General features: G+C 35.8%; 1 protein-coding gene across 1 annotated transcript in view; it reads left to right on the forward strand.

The window, feature by feature from the left end:
- Nucleotides 1-2,005: 2,005 nt before the first annotated feature.
- Nucleotides 2,006-22,015, forward strand: part of SCAF11 (SR-related CTD-associated factor 11) — a 31,271-nt gene continuing 11,261 nt past the window's right edge. Inside the window, exons 1-9 of the mRNA XM_009880844.1 lie at nucleotides 2,006-2,066; nucleotides 2,905-3,059; nucleotides 12,239-12,316; nucleotides 13,943-14,040; nucleotides 15,116-15,183; nucleotides 15,824-15,879; nucleotides 18,184-18,290; nucleotides 19,769-19,858; nucleotides 20,424-20,530. Of these exons, the coding sequence (XP_009879146.1) occupies nucleotides 2,006-2,066; nucleotides 2,905-3,059; nucleotides 12,239-12,316; nucleotides 13,943-14,040; nucleotides 15,116-15,183; nucleotides 15,824-15,879; nucleotides 18,184-18,290; nucleotides 19,769-19,858; nucleotides 20,424-20,530 (820 nt within the window). The remainder of the gene's footprint in view (nucleotides 2,067-2,904; nucleotides 3,060-12,238; nucleotides 12,317-13,942; nucleotides 14,041-15,115; nucleotides 15,184-15,823; nucleotides 15,880-18,183; nucleotides 18,291-19,768; nucleotides 19,859-20,423; nucleotides 20,531-22,015) is intronic.

Genomic DNA, 22,015 nt, shown 5'->3' on the forward strand with positions numbered 1-22,015 from the left:
TGTTTTACATATAAAAGCATGTATACCACATACCACCATGTGATTTAAACTTTCGGGGATCAAAGCCACTGAAAAGTCCTCTTGCAAATCAGAGTGAAAACAACAGACATCAATCTCATATTTTAAGTTCAAACATGTTTTTGGTGGTCTTACCTGTCTTAATTTGATGTAGATTTTGTTTAAGGCATTAAATTTTAAAGTAGTAGTTTGGCTTTTGTTGGGTTTCATCTTGTTTAGCCTGAAAAGGATGATGATAGGTGATGATCTGGTCAGGGGTTGTTCTGCTAACAGAACTTGCATGCAGCCTCCTGCATTCACTGCAACCCGATCTGTATTAATATTAGTGCTTGTAACTGCTCTACAGTTGATGGCATTTATCCTAGTGGTATTTTTAAGTCATTTTTTTGGTATCAAAATAGGATAGCAATGTAGGAGGGGAATTCCCTTATAGCTAGGTTTTTGTTTCTTTCACCCTTTGCTTTCCCCCAGCTTCAGTTAACTTGATTCACACGCAGTTTCTAATGGGAACATTGAAGCCATGTAGAATTCTAATTACAGATTTCTAATTAGTTCTACAGTTTTGACCATTTCTTTAATGAATTTCTGTGTTCTAGACTCGCAGATCAGAATCCTGCTTTCTTAGATTGTCTAAGAAAGCAAAAACTGTTATGTGGTGTGTATCTGCAGGAGGGTTTCTTTTTTCAGTAAAAAGAAGTGATCATTAAAACGCTTCCTGCTGCCAAGATCAAGCGATAAAGACTTGATCAGAAGGAAAGTTTTGGGAGGCAAATTTTGTTTCTCCCCCCCGGATATCCAGGAGATAAAGGGAAACCAGTGTAGTTTGTAAGAGAAATAGGAGGAAGCTTAGTTGAGTGTGATTGTGGTGTTCTCAGTTCTGTCCTGCTGCTTTTTCTAGCAAAGCCATTAAAGAGTAAGGGGTTTGAATCCTCGGTTGGTTTGCTTCAGGTTTGAATGCTTAAGTAGCAGATCATGGTAATTTCTGATTTCTTCAGTCTCTTGTGAAGTTTTAATTTGTCTTTTTAAATAATAATCATTTTAAAAGCTTTATATAGTTCTGAAGAAAACTGCTGGTCCCTCTAGGGCTGTTGGGTTGGAGCTTTAGGTGCTTACACCATCTCTGCTGTGACTACAGGGGTTTGAAATGCAGGAGATACAGCCCTTGGTGTAGATACTGTTCTTTTTTAAAGTCTGTTTCATTCTGCATGTAGTAGGTAGGCATCCAAAGAGCATACGCTTGCTGTTTCTCATGCGAGATCAAATTCTTTCAATCTATGTGATGTGAACCACGAGGATATTCTCTATCCATGTTATTCTTATTTCATACTGCTCCTTTGGAGAACAGTTAAAAGGTGCACCTCCCCATTCATGATACTCTGCTGCACAAGTACTTGTGACCTGTCCCTTGTTTGATAATACAGCTTTCCCTGCATTTTTTTTTTTTCTGAAGGGCAGTAGTTCTAATTGTTTGACAAAAGCAGGAAGCAAGCGAATGTAAGCTGCTCTCATCTTTCTCACTTGCTGCTACTATGGTGATGCTAGGTGTGGGAAGCAACTAACTCATCTGGCGCTTGTGTGTTTAATATTTTTGCTTCAACCATTTGTGAAGGGCAATTTGCAGATGTTAGTGCAGTGTTTTCTGGTGTGGTTTGCATAGAAACTTAGCAATACATTTAACTTTTAAAAATAAAAGCACCATTGGTGGTCTTAAAACACTGCAAAAACTTTGCATTTGTTGAACAAAACCAAGTTTCAAGTTGGAAGTAACAGTCACTAGACAGCATTAAAGATGCTCATAAATTGCAAACAGATTGTGAATGATCTGTATCTAACTCTTAATGTCATATATTTCTACTCTGCAAAGGTATAATGAAATGGAGAACACTGGAGCACACTCATTAAATCCATAGTGGTCATTTTTCAAGTTGCAATCCAAATGAACTGTGTAAACTGTTTCTATGTTTTCCAGACTACATTTTGTAAGAAGATGAAGCACAGAAAGCAATGTATTCAAGATACTGAGGGTCAGAAGCATGAAGGCATGGAAGGTAAAGTCTCTCTGTGTGAAAATATTAAAGTATATTATTCGGGTTCAGGCTGTGAAGGTCAGATTTTACATTTGCTGTCCCAATTAGTATGCTGCTTGTTTTGAAAGAAGTTGTGCAAATATAACCATTATCTCAGCATAATATTTTTCTTTGGCCTGTGGGGTCCCCAGATCCTTTCCTGTCTCTTCTGTTTTTTACTTGTTGACATCTAGTAGCAGAACAAAAATGGAGATAGCAATTGTTATTCAGAAAAATAATTAGTTTAGAGTGAAGTTTCTTAAAGAAAAGTTCTTGCATTTTTATATTCTGAAAACAATTTCTACCTTTAACAAAATTGGGAGCATTTTTTTATTTAATGTACATGATTACGTAAATATTTGAGGATGTTCAGATTAAAATAGTTGTAAGACTGGAAAACTAAAATACAGGTAGACCATGTGTATGTAAGGCAATGAATATGGAATATGCCAGTCTAATTTATTTCATGGGGAGAGAGTGCAAACATCCGAGGAGAAAGAACTCGGGAAAACAATTTCTGAATGACTACATGGCCAATAGGAAACAGTGAGATACTTGGTTTATTTAAATAGCACTAGAGCTAACTTTCCTTTGCTTTAGTATTGGTACTGTAGTTTGAAATACGTTGCTTAGTATTTTTCACCTGAAATACATTCTTTTAACTGCTCTGGCCAGTGTCTTGTCTATATTAGACCTGAAAACTTGATTCATTTGCTTTTAACTGCAGAAAATTGTATCTTACTGCCTTATTATTCAAATCTAGAAGGGCTTTGTTCCAAAAACTGGCAAAAATTCTAAGTGTCAATGTTAATAATACCAGGTGAAGAAAATGAAGAAAGCTGTTCCTGTTCTACTTTATTATATGACGGTGACACGTGCCCCATCTGTCTGAACTGCCTTCTAGAACAAGAGATTGGTTTTCCTGAAAACTGCAGTCATACCTTCTGCATGACTTGTATTCTTAAATGGGCTGAGGTAAGACTGAGAACCAAGGTGTGTGTTTATTTTTCAGTAACATCTACCGCATCTAATAACTACATAATTTTTTAAAAAGAAAACGAGTTATGCGTTCTGACTTTGCGCAGAGGTGTTTCGGTGACCAGTTTATAAATAGATCATGGAAAATTTTATCCTTAATGCAATAAAGTGCTTAGTGTTTTCTTTCACTAGACATCCTGGCTTACTAATGGTTACTAAAGATTAGCAATCAGTTAAAAAAAAAAAAGGTGTTGGCTCTTTGGAAGATCAGACAGTATTATGTATGTGTCATAATATTGTAGTGTCATTAGCTTAATCTTACTTTGTTATACCTTATGCTGTTTGTCATGCTGTCAACTTTCAGGGCTGGGACCAATATGCTTTCATGTTAGCGTACAACATGAGTCTGATAAAACCTTAGTTTTCTAACTCTAATTAAATTAATTGAATTAAAAACTTTCATTTTAATTGTGGCTATTATTTCATTTTGGTTAATACCTTTGTAGATAGTTCTGGAACCTTAAAGAAAATTACTTGTTGAACAAATTCTTGATGATCTTGCTCTATTTAGTCCCCTTTTCCTAGTCCCTTAATGATTGCTTTAAGTCTTTGGTGTCTTTACCTTTTCTTGTCAGTATAAAACACCAAATTAGAATTGCTTTATGCTGTAGGGTGGGGGAGGGGTGTGCTTAAATGAGATGCTTCTTTTTGTCCTGCTTCTGTGCACTTGAATTTGTTGCTCATTGTAGCAGAGACCACCAATTCGTTTCTTTGCAATAACTGTGTTTTGAAGTAAATTATGATTTGGATTTCAGTATATGCTTTAGAAGGTTGGTATCACTTATATGTATGTATGTATACCATAGGCTTATTTATGTATTATTTTTACTAACTATATTTTTAACCTTAACTTTTGTGTTACTTATTACTGAAGGCAGACAGTAACATAAATCACTTCTTTCTGAATATTTTGTATGAACTTCAGAGTATTAAACAAAGGTTATTAGGTGAACCGTTCTTTAGATTCACAAACCAGATAATAAATTTAGTCTTCTGTTGCCAGATTGTCTGTTCTGCAAATGATTAATTGCAGTGCTTTTATTTATAAGAGAACAGGAAATTCTTATCCACAATTTTATCCTGACTTCCTTAGCTGGTTGTTATAATGGCAGCTGAAAGGCAATAAATAGTGACATGCACAGGAAAGCAGTACAGTAGACGGAGGGCTCGCTGCTGGATTTGAGTTTGTTCACATTGTCTAACAGATGCTTTTAAGCCCGATGAGGAAGGGAAATTCTCTTGTTTTAAAGAGGCAAATGAATGGTACGATATTTTTCTTGTCATGTTTTTTGGTTTTTTTTGCACAAAGTACTATCCAAATAGAATAAAAGCAACTTCTGTTCTAAAAGTTTACAGGTGAAGTAGATGTGATGTCATAAAAACGCTGGGGCGTGGGTTTTAAAGCTACGTAAGGCTTCTGTGTCTTTCCATTAGTGACATCTGATGGGTAAAACCAGCCAGCTTTCCTTTTCTGAGGATACTTGACAGTTGGACCTGTTGAGTTCCTGTAACTCCATTGCCTAATCTAGTAGTTTTAATTAAAAGTAAATGGGGGGGGGAGAAGTGGCGAAAACTGGCTGACAGATGTTCAGAGGCTTCAGCTGTGAGAAGCAGATGAGGTTTTATGGCTTGGAATGATAGAAACACATTATAAGCATGTGGCCATCTGAAGCATGCTTGTGCCATGTGGTTCTTGTGTCCACTATTAATATTTAGTAAGTAAATGGTTTTGTTCTTTTTGAGAAGTGTTGCATAAGTTTTAGTTTTCTCTGCTAGCTTTTGGTTGATCATAACTAAGGAAAACTAAATAATCGACAGGTATTTTAATTCACTCTGAATAAAGAAGATATAAAAATTATCTGCTCTTTAATTAAAGTATGCTATGAGAATCTCTTTCAAGATCAAGTATTTTTATTGGGTATAAATAAATTGGTTTTAAAAACACTGTTTTCCTGTTTAAGTGCTGGAGAACAACAAAATGGAGAATAAGATTGAGTGAAATTAAAAAAAAAGCCGTACATTCACACTTGAAGTGCTGTTTTGTGTATCTACAGTTATGCTCTATGCACTTAAAGGCGTTGTCAGCAGTCTGTGTTCAAGTTGGGTATTTCCTCTATCTTTCTGTGTTGCATCTGAATTTCAAAATGTAATGGGAGCGACTACTTCTTTAAACTGTTGTTTTCAAATTGTACATATTGTTCTTCTGAGAGTTTATGGCTTGTATATATAACTGTGTAGATTCTAATTAAAACCAGTGTAGTTTAGGTAGACGGTAAGAGTTTGTTTACCATTCTGCTCCATCTTCTATCCCTGCAAGTTTTTTGAGGTTGCAACTGCAGTTGTGTCCTGTACCAGCAGGTTTTCTGTCTGCAAGCAGCAGCCATAACACTTTGCAGATCTCTCTTTTTAAGAAGAGAGAGAGAGAATATAGATAGATATAGGTGCACTTAAAAGCAATATATAAAAATTGCTTTTAAGTGAGTATCTTCTGGTTCATTCCATGAAGGGCTAAAAAGAGATAGGAAATTTGCCACAGAACATCTAATATATTAGATCCTGATGGCTAAATCTGAGCATTTAGTTTCAGAATTAAGTAGCATTACAGTTGAGTCATTGCTGTATTTTCTTTCCCTTTGAGGAAAGGTGTTCAACTCCTAAAAGAAAAATGAGGGGGAGACCAGAATCCCTGCTAAGAAACTAGTCTTCAGATTAACTTTTTTAAATGTCCCTTAAATTTTTCTATTCACTTTGACTATGTTTACTGTAGTTGATTGCAGCATCTGAGGGCATCGCTGTGCACCAAATTCGGTTGCCTACACTATTAAACTCTCGTATACTGTTAGACTCTCAACTTGGGTGCCTTTGGCCATGCTAACCAGTGCTCTCCCAAGAATTGCTGGGCAACACCGGGCACGCAGACTGTTGGGGACTGCCTTCAGTAGGCATGCAAAGATGAACATAATTGTCATTCATCGTGTGCTAGCTGTCAACTGCTTCTGTAAACCAACATCGTGTAATTTACTTTCAAGCTTGAGACTTTGTCTTTCAGTGAGGCTATGTTGGAAGATCATAAAAAGTAGAAGGTGCTAAATCTGGAGCTGAGGGTATTGGACACACCCTTCAATGGGAGTGCTGGAGGATAGTGTAAGTGAAGGGTTGCTTTTAGTATAAAGAACATGTACAGGATAACATTACTTTGCCCACATAACAAAGAGCGAGCTTTGGCTATTGCTATATGTGGGGGAAAAAAAGGGACGTGGGGGGCAGACCAACAATGAAAAACACACACAAAAAAACCCTATCTGGAGTCTTCAAACATCATTGGTACTGTTGTGTTATATCAAATGAAGTAATTACATTAGGTGTTTCTCTTGACTGTAATGCCACTAGTAGATTAGTTGGCTCAAAACTGTAAATTTAACATTGTTTTTCTGGTATGGTTTTGTTTTGTAGTTGAGTTGATAAGCACATGTTTTCTAGTTTATCGTGATCAGTTCTGAAAGCATTTAAGTACAGCTAAGGTGAAGGGTGGTTAACTAGGTATCTATGGCAAGCAGATATGTGAAGCAGCCAAAACCACCTCAGCTAAGACAACTGCTTTAGCAGCAATAGTATCTTGCCTGCATCATTAGAGGAAAACTCTCTACTCTTCTGTATTCTATTCAAAGAAAACAATCTTAAATTGGAGGAGATAAATATTTACTCTGCTTTACTGTAGGCTTTTTTATTTCCTTTCTGTTCTTCAGAGTGCTAATAAATATACTGAGGATTTCTATCTTTGCTCTTCTATTAATTCCTCTCATGGACCACCATGAGAGAAGAGTGCTAAAGAAAAGATTTGGTGTGTTGTCTGCATTATCACGACTGCATAAGAGACAGTGTTTGTGGGGACCTTCCCCTACTAAGCTTCTATATCTCAGGCTCTGTACCTGGTTTCCTTCATTTTTCCTTATCTGGAGGATTTGAAAGTGGAGTACACTCACATGTGAATTCCCTAAAGCACTGGGGCATATTCAGGTAGGTCCTGTGCAGTATCAGTGCTTGACTAAATAAAACTAAACAGTTGGCACGAAGAGCTGTCTTGCATTACATTGCTAGCAGATGTTCTGTTCTTAGAATATCATTTCCTTGTGCTGGTATAAGGTTGGGATCATTGATTATGTAGAGTATACTGCACATGTATATTCTTTGGAGGGTAAAGAGTTACGTATGGCAACTGGAATTCTTAATGCATATTCTTCTTGATTTGGATTTCTTTTGTCCTAAAGGATATAGGAAGGAATCAGCTTATGTGGCAACAAGCTCCACAGTGATCTGCAGTACAGAGCACTGTGGGCAGGATCAAGATTACATTCATGAACCAAATATGCAGTGTGTTCAAAGAAACATGAAACCTAAAAATCCAAAACAACGATAAAACCTTCTTGTTCAAGTGCATCCACGGTAGTGCATACATAAACAATGCATCAGAGAACTGCTGCACAGAAAAACTATTAATCTAATTCTTTCAGAAAATCTAGACTTTAGGTAGCTATATTTTTTTTCCAAATTACATGTTTGTCTTTTGTAGTACACAGTTGTTCTTGGCGTATTTCCCCGCTTAAGCAGGGCGGTTGGACAAGATGACCTCCAGAGTTCCCTTCCAACATTAATCAGTTTGTGATTCTGTGATTTATCAAGTACATTCATTCAGCAACTTATGAAAGTTAATGTTGTTACGTGAATAATGAATCGTTTCATCCTTTCTTAAAGACAGCCACCATTCCAATAGAACTTGGCAACACTATCACAATTTTTGATGGGAAGTTAAGGACTATCCAACTGAGTGATGTAGGTAGAGAGAAAACAGCCATTTGGAGTTGTAACTTGTTCTATCGATCAGCTGTTGAGATTAGAATCTCTGTTCTTACGCAGTCTGTATCTTGACTATACCATGAATGATATTTAAAAAAAAAAAAAAAAAAAAACAACAAACACACCAAAACACTAACATACCTTATCAGAAATACTGCTTTCCAGAGCATAACCATAAAAACTTTTAAAAAATCAAATATATTTAAAGTAGACTGAAAAAGAAACCATCCTGAGTTTTTACATGCTTCTAGAAAATCGTGCATTTCCTGGTGAGTTCCTCCTTTTCTTTCATCAAAACGTGGAGAGGTGTTTCTCACTATGTGTGTTGTTTCAGTTGGAGGCAGAATTGTTGTGGGCTTTTTAGTGTACTCTTATTACTAGGTGGAGTGAAGTGTACAGAACCTCGCCTTGAGGCCTGAATTTAGTTATGAGAATCTGGTGTTATTTGTGTTGCTTAACAGGCTCTCTGATAAAGAAGCAGTAAAGAGTGCAGGGGCATATTTCTTTTTGGGTCAGGTTTTCAGTACGGTGGTTGAACAGACTTTATTACGGGCCACTTGAAGGGGAGAAAAAAATTATAGCGGAAGGAATTTACTACAGCAGCTCTAATTCCATACTCGCATCTTGTTACTACTTGTTATGAAACCTCGTAATGTGGAACCTGATGAGATGGGGATATCTGCCAAAGTTATTTTATCAGCTGAATATGTTCTGCGGTTAGCTTGTACCTATTTGTATAGCTTCCTGAAAATTCCCAGCTGGAATATAGTAACTGCTTTGGGTTTGTTGTTTTTTTTTTTACCTCACTTTGTTCAAATGCTGTTTGAAGTGGTGCAGTTAAAATAAGGGACACTTATTCCTTGAGTTTAGAGATCACAGGTTTGTGGTGCTGTAGCAGTTACAGGGATATTGAATGTTAAGTTATGCCTGTGGAGCTAAAGCAAGATTTTTCTAGAGTGTCATCAAAAACAAATAAAATACTCTGCAATGTGTTTTTGGAAAGCTTAAGAACAAACACACACATGCTCACAGATAGCTTTTCAGAGGTCACAGGCTTCATGAATGCTTACGTGTTTACGAAGACTGTTCTCAGAATATCACAGGATAGGTGAAAGAATGAATCACTACAGAGTTACTAGTTTTAACATGAAAACTATGAGTAGTTTCATGTGGAGAGTAAAACAATTGAAGACATTTTGAAGTATGCTGAGCTACTGTTCTGTGTTTTTTTCCAAGAAACGCACTGTTGCGAAGAAAAGCAAAGCAACTCACAAATACCAGCTGTGAGGTTCTAATGATTTTGATGAGTACATTAAATACTACATGTTCTGATTTTTAAACAGCTATGTTAAAGGAAGATACTGTATGAAGCTCTGGTTTATCTAAGGTTGTGGTGCATCCCACACCTCTCCTCCCTTGTGATAATAAAAGTGATAGCTGCTACTTGGACTCATTTAATCTCATTTTTTTTTCTTGTTTTAAATATTTTTCCCCAAAAAGGACAGTGTACTTTCACTATTACTTATGATGCTGCCTGAACAGAAGCCTCAGAAGAGAGGAATTGCTACCTGGCCTTGAATGAAAGGAGACTCAATGCCTTCTTTGGTCACTGAACCATCTTCTCTGGAGGGGGGAGAAAAAGAGAAGAGGGGAAAAAGAAAAAAAACCAAACAAACAAAAACCCCAAAAAAACCACCAACCCAGACATACATGAGTAAAACGCCACCACTCCTCATGATTGCTTCTTGTAAAAACGTAGTCAACTATTTTTACCCTCACTCCTTTCTATAGCAGCACAAATTCAGTCTTGCTGTTGGGTAAAAGTACAGGGGAAACTTCTTTTTCTTCCATTTCCACTTAAAAGGCTTGTTCTTATATGTTAGCAGACAGATGAGAGCTGATGCATGCTTAGACAAAAGTGTTACACAGATGAAACCTCTAGCTTTCCTCAAGCCTACCCAGCAATTGTACTGTGCTGGGGAGTGTGGGGGTGCCCATGGGACTGTCCTGTCTCTACTAGAATTTCTCTTTGAGATTTGTTGCGAATATCAGATATTGCTAGGGCTATGAAAAGCAACTGAGTAGGAGTGGAAGGAGCATCTGCTGTTTCTGAACGTAACTAAAGCTAACAGTAGCTTTTGATTCTTCCAGAATGTTTTCTTCTTTTCCTACTACTATGTATAACTGTATGAAATTGTTTACATTTGTCCAGAAGAACTGAACATATAACAGTGAACAGTTTTGTTTTTTTTTTTTTCTAGTGGAGCAAAAAACGCTTGTAACACTTAGTATTCTATGATACTTTATCGCAAGAATAAACATAACTTACTTAAACTTGGGACCAAAACTTAATATTCACATGTAAATTTAATGTAGAAACAGATTGTGTTCTTGGAAAAACTTTTCAGCAAAGTTAAATCCTGAAATGAGATTGAAAAATGACTAAGAAAATTAACTTCCTCCTACCAATCTTTGACAGTCTGGTATATCTAAAAATCAAAGTATTACCTTAAAGTTTGCAGCTGATTCAGCAGTGACAGTGCATTGCATACTATCAAGTATCCCAATTGAATGATACACTGCTATGTTACTGTGGGTTAGCTTTACATTGACTACAGGACAAAAACTGTCTTCATGATCTCAGTCCTTAGGGAACTGGCTTAATTACCCAATAAGGCTTTCTTAACTAAGGCCATGACACCGCTGGGAACAATGGTATCTGCCAACAGGGGGAAGTTTTTTAGTTAGGATAGAGTGCCAGAGCATCAAAAGGAGAGGTAATGGCTTTATCTTACATTCTTGTTTAACAACTTGTTCATGAAACTACCCCTGGGGTTTTTTGGTTTGTTTGGTGCTTTTTTGTTGTGTTTTTTTTTTTAATCAGTCTAACTTTGTTCTGTCTACTTCAATTGAAATCAGAAGCTGCCCCAATGCTCAGGATTTGGTGGCTGTGTAGGTGAAAAAGAAGTTGAGCATTCTTTGAAATTGAGAAAAGAACAGAATGAACTGGAAAATGATAAGCACCAACGAAAAGACAAGAATGAAGTTCACCACTGAATTTCAGGGCAGAGTTCATATGCAAGTTTCTCATAGTTGCTTATGCAATTCTGATACTGTGTCTTGCTTACATAAATAAAAGTGTAATACCCTGATAGTTCTGTTAAGGGCAGAAATTGCATGCCTCTTAAGGGAATACAATTCATATACTGGTTCCTGTTCAGTGGATGAAATGGGGCTCGAGGCTGGGTGTGGGGAGTTGGGTTTTGTTGTGTGGTGGTTTTTTTTTCGTTTTAGAAGAGTACTGAACTGAGCCTGTGAAGGCCAATGGAATGAAGGGGGGAGGTGGGAGGGAAGATGACAAAAAAAACAAAGCAATCAAAGAAAATTCACCACACCACTCCCCCCAAATACATATATGGAATTAAAATGAATAAACCATATCTAGAAGCAATTATTAATATTTAGTATGGATTTTTTGGAAAGTTGATTCCCTACATGATCCAGTTCTGTGGAAGTTCGTTTGAAGCTTCCCTATTCCATGGTTAATAACATTTTATTGTTCTCTGTGTGTGTTCTCGTGCATGTTATCTGATGTAGTGCAGCCTCAATAGGAGGGCATTTAAGTGATTGGGGAAAAGAACAATAAATCTGTATTTCTGTCAAACTGTAGAGTAAAATAACCTTCAGTTCCGTTCTCTTGCAAACTGCTGTGTAAAACTTCACTTGCCTTACACATGGGAGTCTGTTCTCTCTGCTGACTGCAAAAAATGAGATGTAGTATAGTCAAATAGATAAGCAAGATGAGGGAAGGTGTTACCCTGTTTGCTGTTGGTCCTCTCAGTTTTATGTTTGGGGGAACGGGATGCGTAACCCAACACACTTTCTGTTAAAAAGAGCATTAAGAAATGAAACATTAGAACAATAAGAAATTAAAGACATTTGCATATTGGTATAAAATCAGTTACCTAACAGGGATTAAAAAATAAAAAAATGTAGCTAATGATGTAAAATGCTTTCCTTTTTTGAGCACAACTTCTGAGTTACGTTATTGTTTCCTTTAGGTCTTCCCCTGCAGAGACATCTACTTTTATGAAACAAAATACTGAGTGTATAGATAATGTGTGGAAATACATTCTTATTGTGAACAAGTCATAATTTTCTTGTGTTTATGTAAGCTACTATAATAGTGAGTAAAAAAACAGAAAAGTGAGGCTTCTCGTAGCTTATTACAAATTTTATAATAAGAAAAATATTTTTTTCAGACACAGGCTTCATGTCCCATTGATCGCAGACCATTTCAAGCAGTATGCAGGCTTGATGCATTAGAAAAGCAGATAAAGGTAAGTTCCAGACTTATTTTCTTAAATAACTTTAGTTGTAGGAACACTTGAGTTATGCTGCAGCCTTTTATTCATACATCTGTGTTAATAAGCTTTCCTAGTGAAATAACTATTTAATGTCTCTATTACATATTTGAAGCTAGGAATTAGTCTTAATTATTTTTTCAAAGCAAGTATTTGCATTAATAATAATTATAAAGCTGCTATTGCTACTTTATAGTATCTTTGAGTCTTCATGATATAGCCAAGAATAGAAGCATAGTAATTAGTCTTAAAGTGTTTTTTAACCAGGTTTTATAAACAAGTGCTATATCAATTAGCATCCAATCTTGCCTTCTTTTTTTTAGCTGTGCTGAGTCTTGTGTGTTCACAGCTTCCAATTCACAGACAAAAACACATGAAGGCAAGATGAATTAATTAATGCTAAGTCTCATTCAACCTAAATTTCTGATTTTTTTTTCTGCTTTCAACTCTTCTGAATAATACTACCGTGGAGAGTAGTTTGTCAAGTAGGAAAACAAAACTTGATTCTGATAGATGATCTGGAACCTGTATATAGAAAGAAGCTGATAATTCTGTGTACGGTTTTGAAATTCTGTGGTGAAATTATGGCTATAAGTAATTCCTAAACTGTTGGTTTTGCATTTTGCTATGTTTAGGAAACAAGCTCCAGCTACCCATTTCCTGTGCTTCTAGAGGCCCAGGCAGTCAACTGCAAAGGAACCAGACTGATAGCTGCAGATAATTCCTCCTCATAGAAAATTATGCTAGCATATTTTATCCTTTATTTCTAAAGAATTGAGGAAGCAGCTGAAACAAGATAAACTGAAGTTTTCATTTGGAAGAGTGTAAAAAGGCTGTATCCAAATATAGTTTGAAAAGTTCTTTGTTCGTAGAACTGCAGTGTAAACAGGTGGGCAGAGAACAAGGGTCCTGATCTGAAAAAGAGCCACTGGAGTAGTAGGGAGAGATGGAATGTATACCGAGAAATGCTGATACAGCGGTCAAGATTAGCTGGGATACTATTGAAGAAATACAGAATATCTAATGCAAACGATTGCAACGTAACCGTTGAAGTAACTTCATAATACGTAATAAAAATTGTATTGCTTTCATAGAATTTTGAAGATGTGGAAAAAACCCTGATGTTATATGAAATCTGTAAGTTATTTTACTGTAGAGGAAGATCGGGTGTTTTTAATTAAGAGGAAGCATTTGAAATTGAGTGGCAGTTCAACATTTTCCTAAGCTGAACCTTGTGTATTTAGATCAACCAACTTAGTTTAAAAAATTTAAGCTTCCAAATTCTCAATGGAAGATAGTGCAGCGGTTTGAGATACTTGCCTATGGCAGTGTGAATGTTCAGGGATAGTTGGTCTTGTGGTATTAGTACATGTCACTGGCATAGCCAATGTACCTATCAAGGTGCATTTTTTCCATGTCATGAAAAACAAATGAAAAAAAAATTCAAATCAGTGAACTGTGAGATTAAAGAAGTAACGATATGAAATGGTTTTGAGTCCTGTTGGAGTTTATTTTCTCTGTAGACCTTAAGAGTCTTTGAATGTATTTAAAGCCCATGTGGACTGAGATTCTAGACCGGATTGACTTTATTTTTCAATACAGGTTCAGGTTAAAAAACAACTAAGGAGGAAGGAAGAAGAGGAAAACTGTGCCTGCAATAAGGAAAAATACAGCCATGCAAAGATGAGAAGTTTTATGAGGTTGGTCGTCCGCTTAATTTCAAGTGTTCTAATTGGAGCATTCAAGTTATAAATTGAACTGGTTTAAAATGTACACCCTGGAAATTTTTTCAAAATTAAGTTTATTTTAAAATAAACTATTTTCCATCAGTGTTAGTTTAGATCTACTTTTATCATTGATCTAATTCCTACTTGAATACTTACAATACTTACAACAGCAAGAAGTAAGGAGCAATGTATTTTTTGCACTGAGCTCTGAAAGTTGCCTTTTTCAAACAATTCTTACAAATTTCTTATTGATTTGAATTAAGATTTTATGGCTAAATCATATTTTAACAATGTAAATCTTTTTCTTTGATTATCTAAACAGATGTCCCTTTTCTTGAATGTTATCGTAAACATTGGTGGTGTTCCTTTTTTACTATAAAACACAGTTGTAGTCAAGAACTGGTTTTATTCTAGTGAGTTTGAGAGGGAGCTGTGGAAATACCATTCCTGTTTTGAGAAGCTTTATCTTTTCATGTTTGCTGCATTGTATAAGGGGAAGCTTAGGATTGCACAGACAAATTTCAGTAAATAGTGATAATCTAAAGTCAGTGTTTAGTAGAATGTGTGATATATACAGAGTTCTTGAGATTTGAATTTGAAGCAGAGTTCAGTACAGGAAAGATAACTGGAAGTAAATTACCTTTTTTGGCTCTTATTAGAAAAAATTGATCTTTCACCTCACCGTTCTGAATCACCATTGACTTTGATATTCTTCAAAGTATTTATGCAAGCAGATTATAACATCTTTCACCTGTTGCCATGAAATCAAGCAAAATTAAGCATTCAAATTTAATACAGGATATTAGCTTTTGTTGTGTAAATGCATTTTCTTTTTTTCCATCTGTAAGCTTTTTGAAGAACTGTGGCTTTTAATATATGGAAGATAATATACATGATGCAAGTTCATGTTTTAATAGTAGTCAAAACTTGGTTTATGTGTATGAAATAAAAATTCCTTAAAATAGGAGTTGATTTTGTTTGGATGTATATAATGTTAGCTTAAATATGCCCAGAAATAACTTTTGTAATATCTTTGTTAACCTTGCAGAAGAGCTGTATGTCCAGACAGAGGGCCATTAACAGCAAAATTAAGCAAAGTAGTGAAGAAAAAACACAGTAAGTTGGTATTTGTCCTCCATTTGCTAAAATTGCTGTGGTTTTAGAATTTCTTTTCTTGATGAGACAATTTAAGAGGTCTTTTATTATTATTACTTACATTTGCATATGAAAACCAAATAGCAAGGAATAGAATAGAAGCGTGGAACTTCAGAGAACAAAATTGCAGTATGTGAAACTGCTGCTCTTCTTTTACTGGAAAGACTGTCTCTTCAATTTCAGTCACAAGTGAAATGGATTTGTTTTCAACCTAAATTCATTTTCTGCATGAGATAGTGCACAGCTAACGATGAGCCTTGCTTCGCAGCAAGTTTTTTTGCGAGAGTTCAGACACAATAAGCACTTAGCTGTATTTTGGGGCTACCATTTTGAGAGCATTGTTTAATAGATATTGCTCCATAAGCATATTCATAACTTATGAAACTAAGCAAATATCTGAAGAGGTGAAAACTGCTTGATATATAAAAAGCTGTTGTGAAGGTGCATGCATTTTAATTTCACTCAGTTTGTATGTAAACATATTGTAAATACACTTGAGATACGTTTTCATTAACCTCTCATTGCATTAATGATTTTGAAAAATAATTAAAAACTAGTATGCCAAAATTAAGATCAAAGTTTTGTTTCTTATTCCACACAGGTAATATATTATATGACAAACGAAACAAGAAAGCTTTGTCTGTGAAGATAAACAAGGTTAGTTCTGATAATGAAATACTTGTAAACATTTTTTTTTTTCATGAAAACATTTTTAAAACTACCTTTCTGCTTATTTCTGAGGTTGACTTCTTCTATTTGTTAGCTTTAGTGTGATCCAGACTTTGTTATTTTGTCTCTTCTGTCTTGAAGGAAGTAATTAGTATATAGTGCTAGGTTATATGAGCTTTTCTCTCAAGTTAAACTTAGTTTTGTGGTGGTAAATGTTTTCGTTTAGATTAGGATGTTACATTATAAGATACTGCAATTATCCTGTTTTCATCTTTCTTCACCAAAAGAAGGTGGTATTAGCTACAACCTGTTAGCCAAGTACCATCATACAAAACATTTGAAGGTTTTCATTATTTTAATGAAAATACATAGTTGTAATTAACCACGCAATTTGTTATGAATAAGCCATGGACATTATAGTTTGCATCAAGCTGGTTTTTTAATGGGAGAGTACTCCTAAAAACGTTTGTGCTTCCAGGTTTCTTGTTTAGTTCATAAATTTTAGCCTACAACACAGGCTTATATGCAGAATTTATAAGGAGCTATAAAGACTCTGATGTTTGATTTCTGCCTTCCCTCCTTTCAAAAATATTTCGTGTCTCTGGGACACAAATTTGTGATCGGTGCTTTCTTACTTGTAGTTATACCTGTAAATGTGTTTGCATGAAGTAATTTTAGGCCATAAGTTACATTCTGAAGTGTAAATATCAGCATTCTTCATCATTCTGTCTGACCTGAAGTTTAAAAATTTGGAAGAAAAAACTGTGATCAGGTCCCTGTTTTGCCTATTGCCTTGTTTCATGTAGTATATGGGCACATCACGTGTGTTTTAAGTAGCTGGTGGCCTGAGTTGTTGCTTTTGTTTGGTGCATACACACCATAGTTCTCAGGGGTATCTTTAGCTCCAGCCTTCCCCTTCTAGAGTCAGGTATTTAGAAATTTTGGTTCCCTTACCATGTAGAGTTTAAGGTACCTTTCATTGAATTGAAGAGGTTTTGAACTGAAAGGATAGGGCTTAATGATAGATCAGCCTCTAATTTGACTTCAAGGTTGGTGAATGCTTTCTAGTTTCTATGCTTTCTATATCTAGTTTCACTGATTGATTGTGCACTATTTAATACCATCAATGTCTCAAATGGCACCTGTTGCAAAAAAGGTGCATAAACAAAAGTAAAGCCATTAAAAACCTTCAGGAGGAGGTACAGGGCTCAATTATCCCGTTCAAAATTTAGAAGAATTTAAAAGAAAGCACTGATTTACTAACAGCCACTTCATAAGGATATTTGTGGAACATCTGGATAGCTTTTTTTAGATGAAAGAGAAATGTTAATGTTCAAAATTATAGTATTTTTAAAGTGAAACTTAAAAACAACAGCTTTTTAGGAGAAACTTAAAATTTATACCTTGATGAAATAGGGTGTGTTCCCATCAAAACCAGCTCTCTGTGCCAAAGTTAGATGGAGCATATGGATAATGACTGCATACTTGAGACGTATAAGTAAATATGTCCCACAAGAAGCTTATTTTTCATCAGAGTAAATACATTCTGAAAGAAAATGACTGAAAAACTTTGTAAGTTCCCATTTTAAAATACCAATCATGAGGAGGGAACAGGAATGTTTTAGTCAGATTTGAGGTGGCGTTAACCCTTCAGGTGAAAGGATATAAAAGACAAAAATGAGTCAGTGTAAGTAAGTGTGTCCGTCTGGGAAAAGTGTCTGGAGGATTATTCATATTTTTTTTTTTTTTTTTCCCCTGCAGCCAGCCCAGTAGAGAGCAACAGAGTTTTCTGCACACAACGCAAATGGCAATATGGTAGCATACTGTGGGTGGCCAGGTGTTGTTAACAACTAAAATAGAAGGTCGTTATTTGTTGAAATATGATGTGGATTCTGAGTGTTGTGCCTTTGTGTGAGGGCCCAGTAAACAGACGCACCAGTCAATCTTCAATTTTGTAATCCTACCTGAAGGCAAAGGAGAATCCCAGCTACTTACGTTAGGTTTTCTGTTACTTTGAAACCAAACATTTAGTGAATTGCTGTGAAGGGGTCCGCCTGAAGGTGCTAGCGCTGTACTTCATTAGGTAGCAGAAATGAGAATTATGAAATAGTAAAGATCATGCTATTAACATCAAGATACAATTTCTGTATGGAGCATTAAAGATTTTGTCATGAAAAGCTTATATGAAATGTAAAATTTATCTGCAAGAGCAGGTGTTGAAAATTTAGAACGAATAGAGAAAATTATTTTATTTTGGGTGTCTTTAATTTTTTTTTTTTTTTTTTTTTGTAGCCCAGAAGACAGACCTGCTGGAATGAGTGCTTCAGAACTAATTTCTTCAGCACGCTTCTGGCCGGTGGTAGCAATGAAGAATCCTTTTTTAGCTGTAGAAATGACTGGTTGGTATATACTAGTGCTTAATATAAACTGCTGGGTTACTATATTGTGAATGCTATAGTTCCTTCTGCTTCTGTCTGCATATATTGCCTTCAAGTACTCTGATGAAGAGCAGTTGAAGGATAAACATGAACATTTTAAAATTAGTATTGTTAAGGGCACACCCCAATTTCTGTCGTGTGTTTGGCATTAAAATACTTCAGTGTGTGCTTTTAATCTCATTGATTTAATAGGAGTTAAAATATGAGCTAAAAATAAAACTTGACTCCTTGCTGAATTGAAGCCTTGGATGGGAAAGTGTTAGTCCTGTTGTTACAACAGCAGTTGGTAAAACTGTGTTGTGGTTTAACCCCAGTCAGCAAATAGGACCATGCAGCTGCTTGCTCACTGCCCTGGTTGGGACTGGGGAGAGAATTGGAAAAGTAAAAGGGAGAAAACTCGTGGGTTGAGATAAAGACAGTTCAAGTAAAGCAAAAGCTGCGCATGCAAGGAAAGCAAAACAAGGAATTAATTCACTGCTTCCCATGAGCAGGCAGGTGTTCAGCCATCTCCAGGAAAGCAGGGCTCCATCATGTGTAACGGTTACTTGGGAAGACAAACACCATCACCCCAAACATCCTCCCCCTCCTTCTTCCCCAATATACTGGGCATGACATCATATGGTCTGGGATATCCCTGTGGTCAGTTGGGGTCAGCTGTCCCAGCTGTGTCTCCTCCCAACTTCTTGTGCCCCCACCCAGTCTGCTCACTGGTAGGGTGGTGTGAGGAGCAGAAAAGGCCTTGACTGCCTAGCAACAACTAAAAACACTAGTGCGCTATCAAAAGTATTTTTCATTCTAAATCCAAAACATAGCACTACTCCAGCTGCTAGCAAAATAGTTAACTCCATCCCAGGTGACACCAGGACAAACATTTAACAGCAAATATCCTGTTTTGTATCAGAAACAATCTTCTTGTTGTTGTTCCTTAACTCCAAGAGGAATACTTTAAACATACATGAAGCAATTTAACTTAATGAGCCTAATACTTGGAGGGGGGGTGGAGGGGGTGGATTTTTGGTTGAGAAGATGGAAGAAGAATGGTGTAGGAGAACATTATTTCAATAATATAGACACAATAATTTTTTTATTAGACCATATGTTTTCAGTAGTCTGTAAACAAAAAAAAAACTTTTTGCCATGAATGCGACAGTATTAACTTGTCAAGGATGCCAAGTTTCTCAATCTTTTAACGCCCTGGAAGACTCATTTCATCTCCTATTTTCCATGCTGTCTGCCTCATTCATTTAGGACTTCCGTTATCTTGACTATGACTGCTTTTTCCCTCTAAACAATAACCATGCATAGTTTCATCATGACTGTTGAAAGTTTTAGTACAGTAAAATTTTTAAAAGTCATTGATTGACAATTTTGTATTTCAATAGTTGCTTCTTAGCACAAAGTTACTTTTTGTAATTTTTTGTATGAAATTTGTATTTCAGTACAGAATTCACAGAAGTCAATGCAGCGATCAGACAGAAGAGACAAGAACTGGAATTGTCCTGTTCATCTGTGCTTGCTAGAGTTGAAAGGTATGTGTTTTGTATTCATAGTGCAAAGGTTCTTAATGTAATACTTCAAGTTTGGAATGTGATTAATTCCAATTGATCTATAACTAAGTTCAGGTTTTGCCTAAGGTTTTCTAAGGGTGTCTGGGTAAGTGTATTTTTATTTTGTATGTTTAGGAAAAAGAAAAAGAAGCTTTTACTAAATTGTTGTGTAGACTATTTCTCATTTTTCTGCAGAAAAGGCTATTCTTCTGAAGTACTAAATCAGCATTCAGAATTTTATTTCCAGTAGTATAGCCTACTAATTTGGAGTAGACTGTTTGTTACAGTTCTATATTGGGCTTTGAAGAAAGCCAGCTGTATATTGCTTTAACATAACATATCTTGTTCAAACTGTTTTACTAGATTAGGCCTTAATATTAGCCTGAAATTAAATAAGAGAAGGAAAGCTTTGTTCTTTGTCAGCTTTGCCTTTCTCTCCAACTGTGATGAGGTTGGAAGTGTCATGGTTGCCTAATGTTTTGGTTATGTGCATTGTTTCCAAAACTTGCTACAGACAGCTAAAATGTTAATGCTTTTACTTTTCCAGAGTTCCTTTAATGTCTTATGGAGCTGAAGCTGAGACCTTTCTTCTCACTTCTACTACAGTGGCAGGGACAATTCTTCCAACAAATATCAGGCCTTTGGAAAACTTTGGTAAACTTTTTTTTTGTAAGTTTTATTTATAGCTCATGTGGAGTATTGTTAAAATATGATTCTCAGAAATCAAAGTGGAGTGTATAGTTACAGTTAACAGGGGAAAAAAAAAATCGATTTTGATGCAGTTTGGCACCATTTCAAAACTGGCTGGTTATTTCTGAAATTACAATATAGAACATGAACCAGCCACCCCAAAAGAGAGGAGCGTAGCCAGGAGAAAATGCAGTGTATGGATCTCTTTCAGTATGCATACAAGCCCTACAGGGCAAAAGCTTGCAAAGTTGCTCAAACTCAGGAATTTAGCAGAAGACAAAGACATGGAAGGAATTACCTTCCTCCAGTTGCTTTAACAGCTTCTCTCTTCATACTTGCAAAAATGTAGTTTCTCTTCTAACAGGTTGCACAAGTTCAAAGAAGAGAAAACAAAGAAGTGGTGTTTTTTAAGGCTAGAGATAATACTTTCTTTGAATTGGGAATTACACTACTGTCACTTGACTAGTAGGCAAAGAGATGGGAGAGATTTGGGTCTCTTGGCTTACAGAAATTTTGAGGAAGTAAGTGAATTGCTGGAAAGAGTTTAGTAGAAGAAGGATCGTGAAAAAGATGTTTTATTTATTGATTTTCTGCATGTTTGTTAAAGGTACTTATTTCACCTCTGCATTCCCCAGTGAAAAATTGATAGGTTGCTTCCTCAGGCCTCTGGTGTTTGGCAGTGCAGTTTAACTGATGCTTAACCATTTCTGCTTCTAGCGGTAATGAGAATGCATGCTAGCTCATATCTCTTGACTTCACTTTACCTTTCTACTTAGACAGTCAGCTTTCTCTGTTAATATGTGCCAGATGCATTCAAAAAAAACCAAAACAAACCATTTTTTTTCTCTCATCAGAAAAACAAAATATTTAAATAAGTTCCAAATTTATTTTGCAACATTAGACTATTTAGAACATGTGAGTAATTGCTGTTGATAATATCAGCAACTGATGTAGAAATACTGATAACATTGTCAACTCCTAAGGCGGAACACAGAACTAAATCCCTTATGTTATCTTTTGGGAGAGGCAGGAGATTTTGAGTTTGAGTCGTGACAGCAAAAGAAAAGGAAATTTATTGTTTTTTCAGATAATTTTGGTTTAAAGTTTAGAACAAAATTTTCTCATTTGTCGTCTTGATTATAGAAGCATTCTACTTCTTCTCTTAGAGGTGTGATTTTGAAATGTGAAATTGTCAAGTTAACAAGACACAGCAAATAAATTCTTAAGTTATTTTCGTATGTTTTCATATGTTCTTGCCACATCTGAACTTTAGTTTAATGTAATATATTACTTATACTGTGGACAAAGTGGAAGAGAGTCATCAAGATTGAATCTTAAAACATTGTAATATGTCAACACTAAAGTTTTAAGTCATCTTCAAGCTTGACTTAAAGCCTTCCTATTGGTAAGAAGCATGCAGGAAGACAGTGTCTTTTGAATTTCCTAGTG

The sequence above is a fragment of the Charadrius vociferus genome, unplaced genomic scaffold, assembly GCF_000708025.1.
Source record: "Charadrius vociferus isolate BGI_N301 unplaced genomic scaffold, ASM70802v2 scaffold52, whole genome shotgun sequence".
Lineage (NCBI taxonomy): Eukaryota > Metazoa > Chordata > Aves > Charadriiformes > Charadriidae > Charadrius > Charadrius vociferus.